General features: G+C 39.9%; 1 protein-coding gene across 20 annotated transcripts in view; it reads left to right on the forward strand.

Moving 5' to 3' along the window:
• Positions 1-23,635, forward strand: part of LRRC7 (leucine rich repeat containing 7) — a 180,470-nt gene that overhangs the window by 132,416 nt on the left and 24,419 nt on the right. For 17 of the 20 annotated variants that reach the window (XM_083846790.1, XM_083846813.1, XM_083846792.1 and 14 more), the window contains 7 exons: positions 2,486-2,555; positions 4,516-4,615; positions 5,305-5,429; positions 10,701-10,901; positions 19,327-19,438; positions 19,664-19,844; positions 20,807-22,487. In XM_083846790.1, the coding sequence (XP_083702916.1) occupies positions 2,486-2,555; positions 4,516-4,615; positions 5,305-5,429; positions 10,701-10,901; positions 19,327-19,438; positions 19,664-19,844; positions 20,807-22,487 (2,470 nt within the window). Of the gene's footprint in view, positions 1-2,485; positions 2,556-4,515; positions 4,616-5,304; positions 5,430-10,700; positions 10,902-17,250; positions 17,374-19,326; positions 19,439-19,663; positions 19,845-20,806; positions 22,488-23,635 lie in introns of all 20 variants that reach the window. The other 3 variants (XM_083846796.1, XM_083846808.1, XM_083846807.1) reach the window with 2 other exon arrangements.

The raw sequence follows: 23,635 nt of genomic DNA on the forward strand, positions 1-23,635 counted from the left end.
TGAAAACATTTTATGTGTGAAAATTAAATACAATAAAGAACATATGCATTTCTTGCTTTTCTGAACTATTACTGTGGAGAGTTAGTTTGCTGAAAAATCAGTTGGTGCTTTAGCGTTTTCCTTTTAAAAAATATTTCTATTAATAACCTTTAAACTTTTACATTTGCCAAAGCCATACATGATTTTATACATATTTTAACATAACTAATATGAATACAGAAAATGTCTGTAGCACTAAAAGATTTCTTTATTTTGTTATTACATGTTTAGCTCTTTTTACAAATCAGTTTAAGAGACTGCAAAACCAAGTTAGTGATTTAAAACTTGTACAGGAATGCAACTGTTGTTCATGCAAGAAAGCATGTGCAACAGATGGCTGCCAAGTGTTAGAAGCAATGTAGTTGTTGTGAAGATTCAGAGATACTGCCTTCCCGCAGAACTCAAGCCTCTGGCTGCCCTTCAGCTGGTGCCTGAGGGAACGGGCGCAGGAGCTATGGCTCTATTTCTATTAGCAAGTTCCCAATCCTGACTTCTGGATTATGGCTGCTCTGAAACCGTCCTACAGCAGCTTCCAGTAGGCAAACGGCCTCATGCAAAGGTTATTTACTCAGGCTGAGCAGAGTTTCAGCCATAGTAAGAATAAGTTATTTTGGTACGGCAGAATTTGCCTTTTCATTGTCAATTGATTAATTTGGCCATCTTCTTAATATAATTAATAATTAATAATTGGTTATTCTTAATAATTAAGAAGATGCACCTATTAAAGTTTCATCTAGCATTGTGAATATATTTTCCTTAGATTTATAAAAACAATTATACATGTAATTTTCCATGCTGTCTAGTGAGATGCTTCAGCATCTAAGCATAAAAGAAAAGTTATTTGTTGAATAGCATATTCATGAACATTTAATTTCTTTGTGTTAATATCTGATTGCAGGCTTATATTAGATAAATGGAAGCAGTTCAAACTAATCACTTTTTTTATATTACTGAAGGACAGTTTTCTCCTTGGGGGAGGCCAAATCTTTAACTGAGAATGCTGTGAGTTAGTTCTTTGAAATCAGTAAAGTTATGATGATTTATACCAAATAGGATCCAACTCCTAATCTGTAGAAAGTAATCAAGCTACAACTATGCATAAGTAACATTTGAGGTGCTTTGTAGCTGTAGCATAAGCTTATATTGACTGATGAAGCTATAAAAACATTTATGTATTTACCTTTCATGGTTAAACTAATGTAGTGTAAATGGCAAGTATAACAGGCCTTGTTTTGAAAATGGGTAAAATACAAAATCACTTGGTAATTCAGTTGTTCATGAAAGTCTTTAAAATGTGTTACTTGCAGTAAGTAGACACTGCTTTCAAAAATAACACAATATTTAACAGTAGTATCTTTGTAGCAAAAAATGCACCCAAAGTAATTCCACAGTGGATGCACTTTCAAAACGCTGCATAGAGGCAATGGTACAAAAGCTTGTGAGCTACGTATCTTCCAGAAATGCAGATAGATTTTTAGTACGAAGAAGACTGTAGGAATATTATCAGTTGTTTAATGGTAGAGGGGCAAAGGATTCTCCTGATGATGCTGTGCAGGTGCAGTCCCTTGGAGTAGAATGCCTGTCTTTATTTGAGGTGCAAATGAACATATTTGTCAGTCCTCCCCACAATATCAGTTTGTATGACTCTCTCAGAGAAGGGCTTTTCCTCTCTTCTTTTTGTTAAATCACATTTAGATTTTGTCTTTGTAGTCAGTCCTTTGGCTGGTCCATTTCTTTCGACACTCCTCCAGCTCTTTAACCTTCTGTAACACAAAGATGGAGGATATCAGGATGTGACTAGGACATCCCTCTCTGGCTTAGTACAGGCTGCAAAGTAAAAATAATATGTTCAGAATGAGTTACTTACTGGGAAAAACATGAATGAAGTTTCCACAAGTATCTAGTCATGTTTTCCCTGTTCCCACATGCAGATTATTTTAGGAAATGTGTTCATGCATATAATTTTTTTTGATTTATTTGATTTTAATTTCATTCCTAACATTTCTGCAAAAGTGACTTTTAAGTTATCTTTGAGTAATTTGTGTTCAGAAATTTAACTGATAAATAAAAGGGTTTATTTTAACTACACTGAAAACTGTAAGGACTTTGCTATAAGTCTCACTGCGATTTTTTCTGTGTTATAAGCTGTAACTTGTGTTGGTTATAAGTTATAAGCTGGTTATGTTACAGCCATGGCAAAACACTGGTATCTCCTTAGTACCTCTAGGGAATGAAGTCAGTAGTTTTAGAATCCAAAAGTCTCTGTTAATGTGGAAGCAATTTAAGGGGAATCCCCTTAGTAAATTACTATGTTTTAATAAAATGTGAGAGAAAATAAAGATATGATAGCAATTTCTGGATGATTGAGACAAAATGTTCAGCATACAGATTAAAAAGGAACTATTGTGGAAATTAAGTGTTCATGTTGTTCCATTATCATTTACAGACTGAAGAACTTACCATTCACTTTTACTAAACTTAAAGAACTTGCAGCTTTGTGGCTTTCTGACAACCAGGTAATGGCTTTCAATATTCATAATTTCTTTAGTAAAGTACTAGGTAAAGTACTTAGTAAAGCAAGGGCCATAAATGAAGCCTATAATTTAATACATGACTGTAGTAGAATTTAATACATGACTGTAGTAGAATTTTAGAAGCGTTTAGTCCCGGTCCAGCTTGCTGCTTTCATGCCAAGGTGTAGATTCTCCTTGCTGTCATTTATTACCTCTTGCTTCTAAATAACCTTCTATATCCTGACTAAAGTAGTAATATATAGTAGTAAATAAAGTCCAGAATTATCAAGAGAATGTTTTTCAAATAGAAAATCAAGAGGTAAGACTTTTTTATTAGACTTGTTCTTAGTTTGTCCCACTCCATATTCCATCTATGCCTACATTTTTGTCTTCTGCCTTTTCCTGTCCATGCTTCCATTCCTGTGTATTTTAAACTCCATTAAAGTCAGTGGGAGTTTAAAAATGTAGAAGACGAACAAGTACTCCTAATCTCGTTTTAGAGAAAATTCTCATTTAAGTTCCTTTTAAATTTAAGCATGCCTTTCTTAGTTCCAAGGGGCTTGGTTTACATGTCACTACTATACATTCTTTAGGATTCTATTTTTAAAGAAATTTTGTCACACAAACACAGAGAAATGCAACAGTTAGCCAGCATCTGAGCACTAAAATAAGCCCCCCATCGATCTTGGCCAGTATTGGTGGATAAAATAATTTTGCGGTTCCAGAATGTGACTTTAAGTGGAGAAAATCTCAATTAATAACATGCTAGAAATGTTCAACATACCTACCAGTTTTTAATACTTGCAATAAATTCTCATAATCTCTTCTTTCTCACCTTACAATAATGCCCAACATCAGATATTATACCTCCTTAACTGAAGTTGATCAGGGTAATTATCATGCTACTGGAAATGAATCCATCCTTTTATCTGGATGAAGAAGCCACAGGGACTCTGGCTCTGCTGCTGCCTGTTTGCAGACCAGGCGCATCCGCCCATGCTGAGCGTGGCTGAGGGCAGAACCGTGCAGAGCAGCGCAAACAGGGCTGTGTCTTTGTAGTGGTACCAGGCAAACCTCCGGGCTCCTGCCCAGCACGTAGCACTCAGCTGGGCCCCCAGACAAAGCCGAGTGTACTGCAGCCAATAGATTTACATCAGCGCTTGCTTATTGCATTTCTCCTTAAATTTACTTTTTGCTTGTATAGCTAATCAAAGAATTGTAAAGCTGAAGGGAGGGGAGACTAATCGGGAGAGATAATAGAAACTTATGAGTAAATTTTAAAGTGCTAAATTAGGATTCTCCTCCTGTTCACTCTTATTTGCATCAAAAAACTAACATTGCATGACACCTCCACTCAGCCACAGAACATATATTTCTTTTTAAATATACAATATTTTTTCAGCATTTTGACTTTTCAGTGATGAATTTTAGATCAACTTCTATTCTGTGAATTGTGACAGTCACTCCTACATTAGAGCAAGGCAATAAAAATAATCAATTGAAGTAAAACCTAATGGTAAAATCTGAATATTCAAGGTGCTTCCATGTAGCTTGTGCCAGGGTCACGCTCAGCTGAACCAACAGCGATCATGAACTTATCTGTCGTTAACCTTGGCTTAAAACAATTCGCAGCCGTAATGTGCGTGTTCTACTGTGCAGTTGCAGCTCAGTTGTTCTGATCCCGTAGCTTCCTCACTGGTGCCATTCTGAACACACATTCAATATTTCTGATGTTTAGTGTTCTTCAGGTGGCCCTGGTGGGAATCACAGGCAGACTAGAGGTGAGAAATGGGAGAGTAAGAATTTCCATCAAACTAACACTTGTTTTAGTCCACGGAGAGGATTATTTTTGCACAGAATTTTAGTTTTTCCTGTATTATCTATTTATCACATACTAAAATCTTGTTTCGGTTAACTCACATGCTCTGAGTGACCAGTCCTTTATTTTGCCTTTCCTGTACAGTCCAAGGCTCTCATTCCACTGCAAACGGAGGCTCACCCAGAAACAAAGCAGAGAGTGCTGACTAACTACATGTTTCCCCAGCAACCCCGCAGTGATGAAGGTAAAACATCGTCAGCAGTTCCTACACAGGCAGGAACAGTGCTTGTTCAGGTAGTGGAGATAAAAGGGAGGGAGGGGTTTCAGACGTGGTTCTGTGTATGAGTGTCTCTCTTCTGACACGTAAAGCCAGCAGCGCACACGTAACAGCCCATACCTTGTCACACACAAAGGGCTCCTGTCCATTAATCTCAGGATTTACGTTTTCTTTTACATTTTCAGAAGAATGTCCTCGTATAAATGATTTCAGCCTGGTCATGAAGTGTGTGTGGGGCAGAAGCCGAGGGTCTAGCTGGAGCTGAGCAGGGCCCGCTCGGCCTGCAGTGACGCTGGGCCGGCCTGAGGGAGCTGGGGTGGGGGCACCTCCAAGACGTGCGGGTGCGGAGCTCTGGGCCCGGCCCGGCTGGGGGCTTGGCTCCTGACATACCCCCGTTAAGTTGGAGTCCCTGTACCCCACTCCCCTCTGCCCTGAAACCCTCTTGCTTTCCACCGTTCTCCTCCTGATTTTAGCATTAAAACTTGCTTGTAGTGGTTTGTCGGTTAATACTTTCATTACCCCCCACAACAGTTTTAAGACAGTCACCCAAGATTATAGGATTCACTAAGAATTTGTCTTTTTAGGTCATTTCCAATCGTTTGCTGAGTGCACTAATCCCTTGTTCTGTTCCGTTGCTGTTTGCAATTTAACTGTAGATTTCCAGTCAGACAGTGATAGTTTTAATCCTACTTTATGGGAGGAGCAGAGACAGCAACGTATGACTGTTGCCTTTGAATTCGAAGATAAAAAGGAAGAGGAGGAAAATGCAGGGAAAGTTAAGGTAAGCTCTGTTTGATTTTCTTTTTGGTACTCATGTGTTATGGACTGGGTCCAATATACCGATCTTGAACTATTTCTGTTTTATAAATAAGCAGAAAATACTTGAAACCATGTTTCAAGTATAGCAGTTAAGAAAGAAGAACATACCTGCTCTCCCTGAAGTACACAGTACCAGGTAGACTGCTGTTGTCTAGACAGCAAAACTTCGAATTAGGAACCCTAGTGTTGGGTTCTAATGTGACAGGTGTCTTACCACTAAGCCAAAATTAACACAAAATGTTTAGGGACTTAGAATTACCCTCCAGCCACCTAATTCTTTAGAAATATTTAGGCCCTATATTCCATATTCCTCTCAATGTGGAAGTTGATGAGCACTTTGCGACTTCTTGGAGTTATGCAGGAATGTGCACCAGAGGGGGTATCCTTCATCAATTTTGTAACCTATCAAAACCTTGAAAATGTCAATGTCTATGTTTTGAATAACATAAAGGAATTACCCCAGATCAAACACTTTACAATGCACATTTTGAACTGCAGTAGGATACCCAACCTAACAAGTGTTGCCAGAAACAAAAATCATATGAGGATATTAAAATCATATTTTATTTTTTAAAAAGAACAATACTATTAGCAATAAATAGTTAACATCTGGTTTAGATATTTTTGGAAATTTTGGATTTTTTGTTTAATATTTTCCCTAATTACGAATTTCATCCAAGTCTTGCAACTAGAGATAATTGACTCTACTGCAAAACAGAACTTAGCAAAGTAAAAAACTACTTAGCAAAACAGAAAAACGAAATCAAAAAGCAATCTTTGACTCACGATAAATAGATGAAACTGAAATTTTACCCCAGGTGAACTGCAGATTTATGGCTCATGTATGGAAAGCAGAGCATCAGGGAGAGTTTTATGTTGTTTCACTACTTCTTATCATAATTTTAACTGTTAACAGTATGGCTGTCCAAATCTGCAAAATATGCAAAATAACTGAAATATTAACAGGGAAATAGATATAAGTTTCTAAGATCATAGAAGAATTTAACTGTATTATATGCTAGTTGCAAGCATTATTCTCAATATCGAAATGCAATAGAATGTCACTTAGCCATTTTGGTTTTAACATATTTCTGAACTCTATGAATGACTGAAACAAATGTTTCCTTCGAGTAAGTTGTTTTTGTAGAAAAATGATATCCTTCGTCCACTAAATGGTGTTCTTGTACTTGAGTTCCAATGCTGCCATCTGCTGTATGGAAAATGGGGAGGCAAACACAGCCAAGACTTATCACCATATTTTCAGGTTTCCTAGAAACAGCATTTAGCGAAGATAGGAGCTGGCCTGTGCCGTGCTGTGAGCAGCTGCCATGGCGTGGTGTGACGCCAGGCCTGGGCACACAGCACCAGAGCTGCTCAGGATGCTGTGGATGCTCCGATTGCAGTGCTTCCTTCCTGGGCTGCCTGCTCACGCCTGGCATGAGGAGGGCAGCCGTGGCACAGCCGGTCATGGAGGAGCGGTTTGTACCATGTGGGTGACCCGTGGTCCCCGGGGCTGCAGGTCTCCCTAATGCTTTGTCTTGGCCTGATGAAGGTTGAGACAGTCTTCATCCTTCGTATCAGTGTGGGGGGAAGAGTCCAACACTAAAATATATTTTCTGGAGTTTTTACTTACTTCTTCTCCCTCTCATCCATAGAGAGTGGATATACCAATGCTGTAATATACAAGTCTGTTTCTGCATGAGATTTCTCTATTCCTATATACAATCATAGAATCACAGAATTCTAGAATTAGAGAATAATTTGGGTTGGAAGGGGCCTTAAAGACCATCTGGTTCCAACCCCCTGCCATGGGCACGGACCCCTCCCACCAGCCCAGGATGCCCAAATCCTATCCAGCCTGGCCTTGGGCACTGCCAGGGATGGGGCAGCCACAGCTCCTCTGGGCAGCCAGGGCCAGGGCCTCACTGACTGCATGGTGAAGAATTTCTTGCTAATGTCTAATCTAAACCTACCCTCTTTTAGTTCAAAACCATTACTCGTTGTCCTGTCACTATACCCCCTGACAAACAGTCCCTCCCCTGCTTTTCTGTAGCCCCCTTTAGGTACTGGAAAGCCTCTATGAGGTCTCCCCTGAACCTTCTTTTCTCCGGGCTGAACAACCCCAGCTCCCTCAGCCTGTCTTCGAAGGAGAGGTGCTCCAATCCAATGTTCCTCTTCTCTATAATGGTCCTAGTATCTCTTCATCAAACCAAACCGTTATGTTTTGCAGCAGATGCCATAGTCGTTGCTTATACAGAGAAGAATTATTAAATGAAAAGTTAAGCAAGGAGCTAGAAGCTGATCGGATACTTCTCCCATTTGTGTTTCTTAAAGAGAGCATCTTTCCTTTCTTATATCTCACTGTGTGTACACCAGATACCCATAAATACCTGTAAGTTTGTAAAAATGGAAAGTGAGGAAATAACACTGCTCAAAACAAGGAAATCTTACCAGACTTTGAAAGGAAAACTGTAGGTATGTGGGTGATGGAAAACACCCTTTTTTCCCAAGCTATTAAAAAAAAAAAAGATCTAATATTTAATTAATAGGGTAGAAACACTTACTTGCATCCTTCTGGTATGTGTGTGCTCTTCTCCAGCAAGGCTAATTCATCTGCATATATGAATGAACCTAAAAGTGCCATAAAGAGTTGTTTGATTCAACTGTTCACAAGCATTCATTTAGATGCATGCACATGAGCTAAAAGCTAATTTCTGGAACCTTTTGTGAACTTAATGTGTGTCAGTCCATCCATGTGTTGCAATTGGTTGTAGGGAGTATTTTGCATTTGCAGTTTCAGCAGTTTCATCAGACCTTTATGGGATGAATTTGAAGATTAACCAATTAGCAATAGGTGGTAATCAGAAACAATGTTAGCATTTTATAAAAGTGTAAATAGTTTTTCCTTTCTATATTTCACAGTTAAAACTGAATTCTCAGCCAAACTATATAACATTGATTTGATTATTTTAATTATTCAATAAATTCTTCCATAAAGAATTTTGAACTTTGAAAATTCTCTTTTCAGGGTCATGGTACTTTTGGTGTAGCATTAAAACATTAAAGAATTGCATTGACAGGGAGTGCAGATTTCCACTGTAATGATAATTCTAAATCGGTGATGTAAATGCCTGCTTTCTGTTGGATATTACCCACCACAACTGCCAGTATTTTTATTGTGTAATAGTTATATGCATAGTGATATAAGACTCTTACTGAAATCCCTGTCTGACTTGCCTATCGCATGAAAGTCTTTCAGTTAATTTTTCCTTGACTAGTACTTATTGAGGATCTGCTCTATGACTTGAGTTCTAGCTATGTTTGTCTGTACAACCTGCATTTAAATCATGGCTCGGATTTTGTGAAAAAGCTATTGCCTAATTAGGCCACCTCCAAATACGATTTCTTTCAACCGCAAATCAACCACAGCTTTAGTAAAGCTTTACAGACTTAATTTCTTTTTTCTGTTGAAATTCTTTATTAACATATGACATCATAGTCATACATTTTAACGTTTTATGTTAAGGTCATGTCGGAATCTATTATCTGTAATGTTTATTCTATTGTGGTTCAGACTTATAAGCTAGTATTTCATATAGTTTTATTTTCCAAATTTATCATGCTCTTGCTTCTAAAATATTCCCATCAACAGACCATATTCATTTGAATCCAAAATTACCTGTTACCTACAAAAATTCAGTGGCTGTATAGTGAGCTATTAAAAGCAAGCTCCCTTTGCTTATCTCACATACACAATCAGGTAAAAGCATCTTTGTGGTAAATGCCTCTAAATACTTACTTATCACATGGCAAATGTAGAGTAATTTCAAAGTTCACAGCCTCATATACAGCAACGGTTATCCTGACACAAAGAGCTTGCCCTGGGAGCTGTAATTTTCCTTCACTGAAGGATTTTGTTGCATTTCCACCCCAAGTCCTGGCCCAAAGAGAGCGGCAGGCTCAGGCAGCACTTTTTGGATTTCAGGTGGCCGTGCCTGGGGGCCATAACTCCTGCCTGGCAGTGGGCTGGCCGCTCTGCAGGCCTTTTCTGTCTCACCACGTGAGCCACGGAGCTGGTGCTCGATTCTCACCCACCCGTCCCAGCTGGGACACAGGCAGTGCAGATAGCGCAGGTCTGCAGAGGGAAGGACGGAGCCGGGAGGGCAGGAGATGCTCCATGGAGGAGAGGGCCATGCGCTGAGGGGGAGGCCTCCGCCATGGGCTGGCCGCAAGGGGCAAACCTACCAAATGCCCACTCTGCACAGCCCGAGCAGCCTTGCTGAGCTCATGCTTTGCTTGGACGCGCTCTTCTGGTTCCTCAGCATCTCCTCTCATGGTGGGGTGCAATGTGCAGCAGACAAAATACGTCTGTAACACAATGGGGAGGTTTAAGGAGAGGTCAGCACCATGTATGTCTTCTTTCCTGCTCAGATCTCTCCTGACATGGTAATCTGCAGCACCTCTGAGCAATTTGCTGGTAGCGTCATGTCATGTCCCTCTTCCCCTTTCACTCAACCCGGAGATTCTGTAAAATTGTCTTAAAATTAGGGTTGCTTTGGACTTGGGTGAATACAATGTTTCTTTACTTCTGAGTGATAAAAAAATATAAGCTTAAGATGTTGATGATTGTAACAAAACAATAGGTCTTTCAGTCAAAGGACTATTCAGTGTGACTTTGGGTGACTTCTCTGTAGTGGTTTGAGTCTGTTTTTCCGTATTTTCTGTATACTTAAGAGTATTCATATACTTGAGTGTATGTATGTACATTATCCATCTCAAAGAGCAAATAGCTCCCAGTAGATCAGATTCTGTTCTCAGTTGTTATAGATAATTCAGATTAATTCAGTACACTGAACATGGCTAAATTAATTCTTCATTTACACTAGTATCGTTTTGGAAAAGTGTGATTTAATATGTTAGTACTCTCAAGTCAAGTGTAGAATTAAAATACAATATTCTCACAGGGTGAAAGATAAGCTTATAGGGAAGCATTCCCATCCATTATTTTATGTCACTGAAATTCCATTATAGGTTTCCATAATGTAACTGAATGCAAATTTCAGTCCAAGAACTTAAAAATCCATGAAGGTAGCTATATGTAACAAATTACCTCAAATAGATTAACTCAAAATTTGAGGAATTTGCACTTAGGCATAGTACTGTAACCATGGTTTTAGTTTGCATGCTGTTTTCATTTTGTATTTGTGCTTTAATTCTTTTTATGAATGTTCAGGTTGAAATAAATCTAAAACGTTATCCCACTCCATACCCGGAGGATTTAAAGAATATGGTAAAATCAGTTCAAAATCTGGTGGGCAAAACAAGCCATGGAGTACGGCCTGAGAACACAGCACCAACTGCGAACAGTGAACAAACTGTGAAAGAAAAGTATGAGCACAAGTGGCCCATGGCACCAAAGGAGATTTCAGTGGAGGTAATGTAAAAGGATCGTTGTTCCTCTCAACAGTTCAAGACGGGGTTTTAACATAACTCCCTCAAGTTATATGCTACATCTGCTGTGAACTGCATATCTAAGAGTTTCTAGTTTAATTCTGTAAAGTAAGTCTAGTTTTATATTGAGTTGCTCTTTTTCTCAATACTACTAAGATTATCAGATTGAATTTTTGGTTTTCAATCTAGCTGGATCTGAATTTTTGTGTTGATATACACCAGCACTCTCCTAAATTTTAATGATATGAGAGACTTGCATATTAGTGGGAGATTGGACCTGATCTTGATTTACACATCAGACTTAAGTTTATCTCTGCATCAAATATGTAAATGACAAGTCAGTTTGTTCTGTCTGACACTGCTATGCCGTTAGGTTCTGCTTCTTCTATCCCATTGAATGTAATACATCACAGAATCACAGAATGTTAGGGATTGGAAGGGACCTTGGAAGATCATCTAGTCCAATCCCCCATAGCCAATAAACCTTGTCGAAAGTTAATGAAACCAACAGAAGTGATTCTTTGACTGCAGGGAACTTAAGATCAGGTGCCCCCCGAACAGTACTTTTCAATGAGTTGCACAATCTAGCCCTTAATACTTTGGCCAGAAGTGGATCAGTACGCATAGTGACAAAGTTTTCTATTCTCACATAAATATAGTTAGTAAAAGATCAATTCCAAAGTACTACACAGTCTTGTGCAAAGCTGTTGTAATTAGCTGAAGTTTGATCTCAGAGGATGTCTACTCATTGACACATTTATACTAATGACTTACTTTGTGTAGCCACAAGTTATAAATAGGGGAAATCTCTTACTCTGGCAGTATTTCTTGATAGTTTATAAAATGCTTGGACAGATCTGCAGGAATACCTCAATTCTTACAAATCTTTATGAAGCTCTAATACTCAAAATAAATAAATGAGAAAAGAAAAAAATCAAATTATCTTTTCACCTCTTTGTTATTTAAATATTATGATAAGTTCACTGTCTTTGAAATATCCCTGTCTCTGGCTGGTTGGGTATGGATGACTTTTTTTTCCTCAGTTTTCTGAACCCTTAACAGATTGGCTGTTCACACTTATACAGCAGTCACTGTAGCTGCACTGTCAGCACTGTGCATTTTATTTAAAGTTAAACCTTTCCATTTATTAAAAGAATATCTATTTTTGACTTAAGATGGCTTCAGAAAACTTTCTTCAAATCTATGCATAGTTTTGCTTAGTACTTCAAACTTAAGTTAAATCATTAATGTTTTTATCTAAATGTGAAATCTTAAATTCTACCATTATTCTTTTTTACCAGTTATACTCTATCGCACTGTGTAAATTTGGCCTTTTAACAAACTTATGTCTTGTGGCATGAGTGTTTACGTGTTTTGTTGTTGTTGCTGAATACATATAGTTTATTGTGCATCAACTGACCTTGAACTTAAATATTCTTAACAGGTTTCTGATGTTTTTAATGAACCCTACTGAGACCACATATGTACTATCTGGAATTTGAATCAGAGTTGTCTGACAAAGCCATTGGGTGTTAGGTCTCATGGCTCTGTGTCTGGCAACACGGTGCTTCAGATACAGGTGGCAGTACTGGTTCTGCTGCTGTCGCCCAAGAGGAGCCCCTTAGCAGGGAGTTATGTCCCAGCTAACAGCCATGGCAGAGTTCTGAGAGTACCCAAAGCCTAGCAAAGCCTCCGTTATTCGCCAGTATGTAGAATGCATACTGAATTTTAGTACAGAAGAAGATAGAGACAGATCTCTTGCATTTCGTTCTTTGATAAAAACACATTCACTTTTGCAACAGGAAAAAAAATCATACCTAGTTTTTCTGTGAATGTACATGAACTGTTTAATCCAAGAGTATCAAAATAAGTGTTTTATAAAAAAGTTGAATTGCTAAAGACCCTGCAGTAATTCCTGAAGTGAAATTAAATAGTGTGATTGCAATTTCCTAGTTGATTTTCTACCACAAGCAACTGATGTGAGTGCATGAGCTATTTCCGTCATATCAATATAAACATATTTTTCATCTTCCTTTATTACAATGGTGAAGATAGTAGACTTTTTCCAGGTTTTAGTTTCCCTAGTACTTAGTCAAGACTAGTAGCACAGCTATCTCATCAACTAAAGAAAACAAAAAAAGCGTTCTTGTCATTCAGGCAAATAACATTACTGGGAAGCTTTTATGGCAATAAAGCGAGATCATGTACACATTTTCCTCTCTTTGGCTTCCTGCATAATGATAAAGAAGAGGTATGGGAAACTGTAGAAAAATTAGGAATTATTTGTGAATAACATTAGCATGATTTCAGTTGTAACACATTAAATAAAACATAATTAAGCTCCATTTGCTTTTCAGATAATTAGGAGACATGATCTCAAGCCTCAAGTTAAAATACAGTTTGAAAATGCAGGTGTGCTCTGACATAGATTTAGACTGAAGACAGTTTTCTTATAACGAGGTAATTTGATTTCAGATGCAGTGCTCACTTTTTCATCTTCAGAAGCCAGATAAGCTGGTTTCTTTTCTGATCTCTCTTGGGTTCTCTTGCAATTAATTCTCACATGTGTCTTCACAGAATTGCTCCTAAATAATTAAAACGAGAATCTGAAATGAGTAATAAGCTACATTTCAAAACCCCTGTATTATCCTCCACCTTTGGTAATAATAAGCAATTTCTTAATTAATCACCATTTAAAATAAACCTTTTTGTTGTCCTGTGTCATTGCGAAAGATGTGCATTTTAGACAAAAAGAAGGTTGGGATAACTTAGTGCATTTTGTACCCTTTCCATGAGCATCACTGAGAAATATCACAAATAGGCAATTGAGATCTTTATAGTTAATATTCTTGGTATGTATGGACTGAGAAAATCATCTGAAAGGGTTCTGTATAACTGTCAGCTTTCTGTTTAAAAAAAAAAAAAAGTCTTTTCTAGTCCAGCATGCAACATTCCATCCTTTGTGTTAATTCCTAGCAGGTTTATTAATACTGTGTAAAAAGGAGAGATTGTTGTCTTTTGAGTAATCTGGTCCAGATGCTGGTGCTGCTACTAGTGCTAACAGCCAGGGAAATACTGCCTCAGCTGCACTGGCTCTTCTGAGACCTTTATCTCATCCCAATCAAAATAAGACGTTAATCCTTTTAACTTCTTACTTCATTACCTGCGTGGTTTTGGGTTGTTTTGGAGGAATGGGGGCTGAGAGGGAGAAAGGTGTTCTTTTTGTTTTGCTTTTAGTGAAACTTTTAGAGACTGTCTAAAAGATCGTCTTGCCTTTCCAGGAGGATTTGCACACTTGTTTTCCCCAGGTTGCCTGGCTTCAGTGGTGTCAACTGATGTGTCTCTTGTGGGAACTGTTTTCCCCTAATGAGATGCACAATGGCAGTCTCTCTTGACTGGGAGGGAAATATGTCCTAAAGGTTTTCAGTCTGTGTCTGCTTTAAGGCCATATCATGATAAGCTCTTTGCAACAGAATTACCTATATTTAATCAGGAGGCAGAAACATCTTCGTTATAGAGTTTTGCCATATGGTTTCTCCATAGTACAAAGGATGTTTATTGAGGTTATGACCTCGGTGACTTCTTGTCAAAGGAGAAGGGAGGTAAAGCTTTGCTGTTCTGGAGGTCTGGCTTACAAGAGATTTTTCTCCACATAAGATGTCAAATGTCCTAAAGTTCATTTTGAGTTACTTTGACTTCTGCCTGCCCTTATCTGTGTGTCTGGATTGGAGAGGCATTATTCAGAACTGTCTCCAGGATAAAGCCAACCTTCCATAAAATCAGTCCAAGGCACCAGCGGACCCACTGAGGCTGCTGCTCCGCCTGTCCCCACTTGAGTGAGGACCCGGGAGATGCAGTATCACACGTCTGGACATGGCACTCTGTACAAGCTCATATACGCGGGGCATGTAGGCCTGGATTATGTCTGATGGACCATAAAGTGACTCTTTTTCAAGAGACCTGAGAATGTCTCTGTTCACCCCGGTGAAATATATGCAATTGGGTGCATATCCATCTAGACTGAGAGCGGCAGAAGCTCTTTTCCTCCAGAGATGGGAGAGCGCAGGGAGTGCAGTTCGGATGTTAGAGTGTTGTAACTCAGAGCAGTACTGGGCCTTCTGTCCTCACACTGAAGACTACGTACAGAACTGAGCAAGACCATCTCCGTGGTTTATAACGGAGGATGACGTTACAGGGTCTCCCGTCTGCTGCGGTACATGATGAACAACTGCTTGGATAGGAACCTGCAGCTTTATCTTTCCAGAGTTCTGACCATGTCAGCAAACCAAGCTTAGCCATTTGAAATAAAACTACTGGAAATTGAAGTTTTCACAATAAATGCATCTTTGTAGACTTTGACTTCTTTGGTAGTAGCAAGTTCTGGTCAGTGCTTGGATGCATCTGGTGGGCTGTACTTCTGATCAGCTAACAGGTCAGGTTAAAGCGTGCATTCCTCCAAGTGCTTGCCAGTCCACAGGACTGCAAAGCAGAAAGACGTGGCAGAAACAGCCCTACCTGCCCGTAATAATTTATTTTTCAGGATCTACTCCGTCTTTCTGTGTGGAGCCCGAAAACTATCCCTGTCCCAGTCTGTTCCTCGTGTACTTATGTCACCAGATCAGCAAGTTTGTGTCTCCTTTTAAAGCCATGCTGTATGTCTGGGAATGCCTGCTGGAGCTGAAAAGGGGAGAGCTCACTGCGACAATGCTGTAACAGAGGCTGCTGTACCTCCCCTGCAGGTGGGCCGTGTAGCAGGCTTCCTTCATTCTCCCACCTTCAGATTCCAGATCCGCATTCAGAAATTCTCATCACACAAGTTCAGTTCTTTAGTGGGACTTACGCCTTGTCTTTACACCCTGTACACACAGGACAGCCTTCAGATCCAATGGCTACTGAAATGGCCTTCCTGGAAGCTGCCTCTGCAGGCAGAAGAGTGGGAGAGGTGTGGGAGCAGGTGGAAGACCCTGCATTCCACATTCTTCTGGGATAATTCCACGTTTTGGGTGACTCTCAGTGCATTTCGGGATCAGCGACTGAATTTTATTTAGGTCAATCTGGTAACTGCTATCTTAGCAACATATTCAGAACTGTGGCTGACTTTCACACGCAGCTTCAGGCAGTCTGCAGTTTGTGATCTTGTCAGGAGAAGACTTTTTAGTGGGACTTTGAAGCTATCCACATACAGGGCTGAGAGATCGAAGAACTGCCATTTTACGTGCAGAGACTGTGACATGGGTAAGTGGCTCAGTGAGGCTTTTTTCTAAGCCTGCACTTCTAGACCTAACTGTGATTCTGGGGAAAAATATTTATGTCTCAGTTAGTCTCGCTTGTATCTGAAGATATTCTGAAATCTATCTGGTTACATCTGTTGCTACATTTTCTGTGATCTTCTTTAGTCTCTCATTAAAATTTTACTAAATTATGGACCAAATAATATTAGCCTGAATCTGTTTATTTGTCTTTGCTTCTTGATTTCTTTACAGCTTGTCATTTTTCAGATTGCCCTAGCCTACTCCAGTTCAGAAGTGCTGCTAACCCTCTACGTATATTTAATTGTTCTTTTGGAATAGATCCATCCTTAATGGTCCTCCATGCCTTTGCCTTATGCATGATGCATCTGCACAGAGCCCAGGTCTGCTCTATTCAGAAGCTTTCTATTCTTTGCAAACAGACTCTCAGAATTAGGTTATTTTGAAAACCACAGCTCTCTAGATTTTAATTTGATGTTTTCGTGTTGTCAACATGAATAATTGCCAATATTTCTCTTTCCCAGTTATTTTGCTGGGTTTTACCGTGTATTTTCTCTTGGGAAACAGCTCAACATATTTCTCTTTCCTCTGCCTGTATCTTTCTGTGGTTACTCTTCAGGAACAGCTTCTCAGAAAACACAATTGCGTCTATTTCTTTCCTTTGTTCTTGCAAGTGGTCCTATTAAAAAAATATATATTGTTTTTCTATTAGTGCCCTTCTGTTCTTGGGCTTGTAAGAAAAAGGGTGCTGTTAAGCAGAGTAAAAGTAAATGGAATATGATTTTGTTTTTTTTTACATCTTTCACTTTCATGGTATGTTCAGAAGTGCCAGACTAATTCTTTCAAAAGTGTATAGATTTTTGTTGGAATAGCTAGACTAGAGGCTAAAGTAAATTAAAGAAAGAAGGAAAGAAAGAAAGAAGGAATAGCAGAAAACTTCATGAAATCATGCAACTAAAATAAAAACCTGTGTTCACCATTATGTCAAATATGGAACTGCTGGTTCTTCCTATCTTACAGCAAGTAGTTTTATTTTAAGCTTATAACTTTTAAAAGTTTCATGGCACAATATTGGGATTCTAGGTGCAAGATAGAGAAAGTAAAGAGTTCCATAAGAGTCACCTGTCTGATACAGACAACACTCATAAATCGACTGTGGAAATCCCAGACAGGAAGGAGAAAGAAGAGCATACAAAAAGCTCAGAGGTACAAAAAGAAAAAAAAATAATAAAATAAAAATTGAAGCATACAGTATGCTTCAAAAGTGGGGAATTTCACATTCTGTGAATGCTATGCACTTTGTTATTTTTCAAAAACGGTTTTGCATGATAAGTTTGCTACACTGCAGTAGAAATGATTGTGTTGCACTGAAAAAACGCTATTGCACTATCGCTCACTTTAAGTTGTATGTACATCAATACTGTTATGTGAGAAATACCATACACCGCAAGGGAGCTCTGGGTATCAAAGCGTTTAAAAGTCTTGACTATATTACATCATGTAAGAATCAGTATGTAGCTGTATTTACTTAAACGTTATCATTGACAGAGTTAATTAAATGGGCTGTGAAGATGCCTGTTCTTTGCTGTTTTGGTATGGTGCTACCTCCAGTAGTACACCAAAGGCAGAAGGATTAAAATATCTGTTTCTTAAATCCAATTATGTTCTTCAAGGATAAATCACACGGCAAATGCTTTAACAAATATTTGTTTCCACTGTTATTTCAAAAGTAGTTAATGGAGCTACACCTCACAAAGCTTTCACCCTATGAGTAAAATCAAATAAAGTTTTAAAATGTTGTAGAATTTTACATTTTGGTAATGCATTTTTGGTTTTGGTACTCCATTTTTTATTGTTTCTCTAAATGTTGCATCTCTTTCCTTATTGACTTCTCTCTGCAAAACCATATGACCCATAATCACTGGAGTACCATTAACAACATAATGTCGGGGTACAGAAATCCTCATTTTGTCTCCATTAGCGAAAGTTTCTTCCTAAATATATTTCTCCTAACTATTCCCTTCCTAATTTTTGCTAATTATGGATTTTCTCCTAGTACCTCTCCGACACATCCTCGTTTTTACTAGATACCCTCCTTCCCCAGCTTGCATCCTCTTTACAAAATCACAGCTCATCCTCCTGCTTCCAAGACAACGTGTGTTTCTCTTGCCCCTTCCCACAAGGATCTTCATTGGTGTTAGTTAGCACGACTGTCCGGTCTTGCTGTGCCCATCTCCATCAGTTCTCTCTCCGTGATGTTCCCCTGAGCCCATGCACTAATGCCCCCAGCGTGGGTTTCCTGTGTTGCCCATCCTTCCTGAGAGCAGGGTTACCTCTGTCCTTCCTCCAGTTAGGGTCTTCCCCTACCCTGTCTCCCCATGTCACCTATCTTTGGGTGTAGCATCTTTCTTATTTCTGAACTTTTTTTCCAGTGATGGCATAAGAAATGTCAGAGATTGGCTATTTGTGTCTTTGTTCCCTTCTTCTAGCTATCCTATGAGCCCGATTTAAAAGCTTTAATTTAAAACGTCTCTTTCTAAGACCGCATCTAGCTTTCTTTCCACTTTTCAACTCATGTTATTTTCAGTTTGTATCCTATTGCTAGCTAGAACAGCAAAACAATTGTGCAGGAAGTCTTAGAGAGTCAAGATTTGCTAAACTCTCAATGAGAAGTGTTTGAAATCTGAATCGTTTTAATTTAGCAAAAAACTCTTTAGAGACAAGTAATTGAATTAAATATAGCTATAAGGAGAGCTGAATCTGTGGAAAGACTTGTGCCACAAATGAGTGAGGAACAGTTATTTCTGAAATAAGAAGTAAATATTTATTCAAAATTTTTATTTATTTCTGCTGGCAGCTTGCATTTTTTGTCACCTTTGCCTGATCAAAAATGTTTACACGGCCTTGGTGTATCTTACGAGTTCCATCTGTTTTGTACACATTTTCAGAATGAACACATCACCATAATTTTACAAGTATTTCTGTAGGACTAATTAGAATTTTCAGCTGACAAATCATCATAATTAGACAATCTCTGCCCTTATGGTGGGGTTTCGGTGTGTTGTCACATTCATGAAAAAAAGCTTTGAAATATTTGTTCGTTGCAGTTTGAAGTGGTTTCTGTTTCCTGTGTTTACTCTACATTATTGTATTCCTCAGGATGCCTTTGGACATCCTGCCAGTGAGATGAGGATAGGTGAACTTCGTCCTTCCATACCAGAGACTCCGTTGTACCCACCCAAGCTTGTTCTTCTGGGTAAAGAGAAGAAAGGTACTAACTTGACTTACAGCCTGCTAGATGGAAGCATATGTAATGCACATAGATAGACGTGTTACTTAACGTATTCTGCACTTCACTGATTTTAAAACATATTGTGTATGTATTTGTGCACACACACACACATATATGTGTATAGTATCTATTTGAAAATGCATTTTTCTGGAGTTTAGTTTCCAAACACCACCTCCTGAAAACATGTGCTGTGTTTTGTTTCAGAGTCGACAGATGAGTCTGAAGCAGATAAGATCCATTGTCTGAATAACAGCGTTTCCTCAGGCACTTACTCAGACTATTCCCCTTCCCAGGCTTCCTCAGGGTCCTCCAATGCGCATGTTAAAATGGGGTCCTTGCAGACAACAGCTAAAGACGCAGTGAATAACTCTTTGTGGGGAAACAGGTGTGATCCTCTTTCTTTAACACAGCTTCCAACTGCTTTTTGTCTTATGTTATCATACACATTCAAAGTAATTGTGCACTGTCTGTTAAGATATTGAGATCAAAATCATAACATTTTACCCCAGTTGTCCTGAGGTGTACATAGCCATACACAGCCCAGGCTGTGGAGAGTTGGCCACCCATTCGTACTCTATAAATGTCAGTAATTCTACAGCTGTCTTTTCAACCATGTGCTATAGCCATGCATTAAAAGCGCCTAGTAATTGAGCTGCAATTATTCTGTTCTGTGTGGTCCTGAGCTGCAGCTGGCTATAGTTTAGCGTAGCTAACAGAGTGCATGTGTCTCGTATTCATGCTGTCCTGAGCATCGCTCTGCCCTGGACCTCCAATTGCAATACAGTTCACTGAAAGCTGTAATCTGCACTGGCCATCAGCAACCTGAAAGCACTCTTGTACCATACAAGAACTCTCTGCCCTGTCCCTGCTGTAAGTCACGTAAATGTAGCTCCGTCTTAAGAAATGCACAGGCTCTTTCCCGTTAACAAAGGCTGGAGCCTGCTTACTGGAGATGCATAGCATCTTGGTGGTGAGAAGATGCACAAGCTGCATCTGGTAGTTTTGTTTTAAAAAAATAACAATTTGCAACTCATAGAAGGTTATTTTTACAGTAAGAAAATATATTCAGCTGGATTTATATATGAACTTGGTGTTGAGCCATCCAGGACTTTTGACTCACTTCTTATTTTCTCTGTGTACACACTTAAAGCATCTGTGCTCCAGTGCAATGAACTGCTGCGGACACTCATGCCAGCTCAGTGACATAAGCGCACATCTCATAGTACGATCCCAAAGCCTGAATATGGACGGGAGAATATTAAATTGCTTTATAAGTTTGTCTTTCTGCTGACTGTTTCTGTGCTCTAATAGAGGGCATTTACCTTATTTAATTGTGTTTTATTTCAGCAGGCTGGCGCAGTCATTTCCACAGCCCCTTGAAACAAAGCCATTACTGAGCCAGCGGGAATCTGCTCCGGCAGGAAACCTGCCACAGCGCAACGACAGGCGTCCCCTGAGCGACACCTTCACCGACAGCTGGAATGATAGCTCGCACTACGATAACACCGGCTTCGTTGCAGAGGAGAGCACGGTGGAGAACCCTAGCGCTAACCCTCTCCTAAGCACGAAATCTAGAAGCACATCTGCGCATGGGCGCAGGCCGTTAATTAGACAAGACAGGATAGTTGGCATTCCTCTGGAGCTGGAGCAGCCGACGCTCAGAAACACACATGAATCTGAAGTGCCTCCTCCCAATCCTTGGCAAAATTGGACCAGAACCCCTAGTCCTTTTGAAGACAGGACAGCTTTTCCTTCCAAACTGGAAAGCACCCCCACCACCAGCCCTTTGCCTGAGCGGAAAGATCATATCAAAGAGTCTCCTGAATTATCTAGCACTTTCACTCCAGGAATAGCATGGGAATATCACGATTCAAATGCTAACAGAAGTCTCACAAATGTCTTTTCACATATACACTGTCGCCCAGACCCTTCTAAAAGTGTTATTTCGATCAGCAAGAGCACAGAAAGGCTGTCTCCAATGATGAGGGATTTAAAAACTAACAAATTTAAGAAGTCACAGAGTATCGATGAGATAGACATTGGAACATACAAAGTTTATAATATACCTTTAGAAAACTATGCATCTGGTAATGATACTGTAGGAGCCCACGAGAGGGTGGACAAGCTCCTGGGCCCGGAGCACGGCATGCTGAGCATGTCCCGCAGCCAGTCGGTCCCCATGCTGGATGACGAGCTGCTGACCTACGGCAGCGTCAAGGTGCAGCCACAGCAGAAGTCGTCCGTGACAAAGAAGGTCTACCAGTTTGACCAAAGCTTCAACCCGCAGGGAGCAGTGGAGGTCACAGCCGAGAAGAGGTTACCACCACCTTTCCAGCTCAACCCTGAGTACATTCCCCAGCAGAGTAAAAACCTGCCCCAGGAGCTGGTCAGCCCGAGGGCCTACCGCGGCTACCCCCCTGTGGAGCACATGTTCTCCTTCTCCCAGCCATCGGTCAACGAGGAGGCCGTCAGTGCCCCCTTCGTGGGCCAGGGCTCTCGGCCAGGCTTCTTGAGGAGAGCGGATTCGTTGGCCAGTTCCACCGAGATGTCTATGTTCAGGAGGGTCAGTGAGCCCCATGAGCTGCCCCCAGGCGATAGGTATGGCAGGCCTCCGTACCGAGGAGCTGTGGAGCGCCAAAGCAGCATCTCGGTCTCCGAGTCTCAGTTCCTCAAGAGGAATGGCAGGTACGAAGACGAGCATCCTTCCTACCAAGAAGTGAAAGCCCAGACTGGCAGCTTTCCAGTTAAAAACCTTACACAAAGGAGGCCGTTGTCTGCAAGAAGCTACAGTACAGAGAGTTATGGTACCTCTCAAACCAGGCCAGTTTCAGCGAGGCCTACAATGGCAGCTCTGCTGGAAAAGATACCGTCAGACTATAACTTGGGTAACTATGGCGACAAGCCTTCCGATAACAGTGATATAAAGACAAGGCCTACCCCTGTGAAGGGAAATGAGAGCTGTGCTAAAATGCCTGCTGACTGGAGACAACAGCTACTTAGACATATAGAAGCTAGAAGGTTAGACAGGGTATGTTTGGCATTTCTCTGCAATTAATGCCTTTAGTTGTGTGTTTTGCTATTTCAAATTATTTGCACGTACAGTGGTAACCACCAGAATTCCCAGTAATGAAATTCCTGCATTGGTGTCAGAGGAACTGGCCTGCAAAGGTGTCTGTGGGTGCACAAAGCAGCTGGAGTGAGGCATTCCCAGGCAGAGGCTGGCACACGGCCTCCGCGCGGGTATTGCACCGCGGCACATGGTGCTAATGCAGTGCCTGTCGCAGCACTGTCCGAAGTAAAAAAAAAAAACATTTAAAAATCTCTCCTTATCAGCAGATGTGAACATGCTGCTGAAGTCCACCACTTCAGTAATGATTTGAGAGCATTAGAAGATGCTGGATACATCTTTGCAGAAAAACAAAATAAGTGAAAACATCGCAGATAAAAAGTTTTTTTTTAAAAAAAGTGTTTTAGCTTCCGTATTGCTGTTAGTGGAGGGGATCTAAAGCTCTCTCTTAACACTGAAAAATATTACTGGATATATATTGCCACTGTTTTTAACAAGGAATATGCTTATTACTCCTTTTAGCAGTAGAAAGTTATGCTTATTTACCCTCAAAACATAAATACAAAACATAATACAAGTACTACAGTGCATGATTTCTATAATGATTTTGATTATTTAATGGCCTACTTCATAAATCTGGATTTACTTCATAATCTGAAGTGATTGTGAAAAGTTACCGTGGTCTAATGCGTAAGTTAGTTGCAAAATGTTTCCATATCCGTATTTTATGCTAGATATTCATGAGTTTGGTGTTAATATATTTATAAGACCTCCCAATTGCTCGACGTGATGCATACTAAAATACCATTAAGGATCAAATGGGTAAACTTTACAAACTGGCTTGAAGGCTGAAGCTTTTTCCTTGCTTTAGCTAGTTTCCTTGAGTTATGTGAAACTGATGCGAATATGCGTAATATCTAGCCGAAATAGAGTGGACCATGTAGAGAAGTTTCTGGTGGAAACAAACACTTCCCAGATGTTTTAGAAACATCTTTACACGTAGTTTACAATGTGTATATGCCTCAGAAGTATTTTAATTCGTGGAAAGCTGACGCCGGTGGTTAAGTCAAGTTCCCAGTGATCCCTGCAGAGGCAGAGAGCCGGCCTCT

Source organism: Anser anser (genome assembly GCF_964211835.1).
Source record: "Anser anser genome assembly, chromosome: 8".
Taxonomy (NCBI): domain Eukaryota; kingdom Metazoa; phylum Chordata; class Aves; order Anseriformes; family Anatidae; genus Anser; species Anser anser.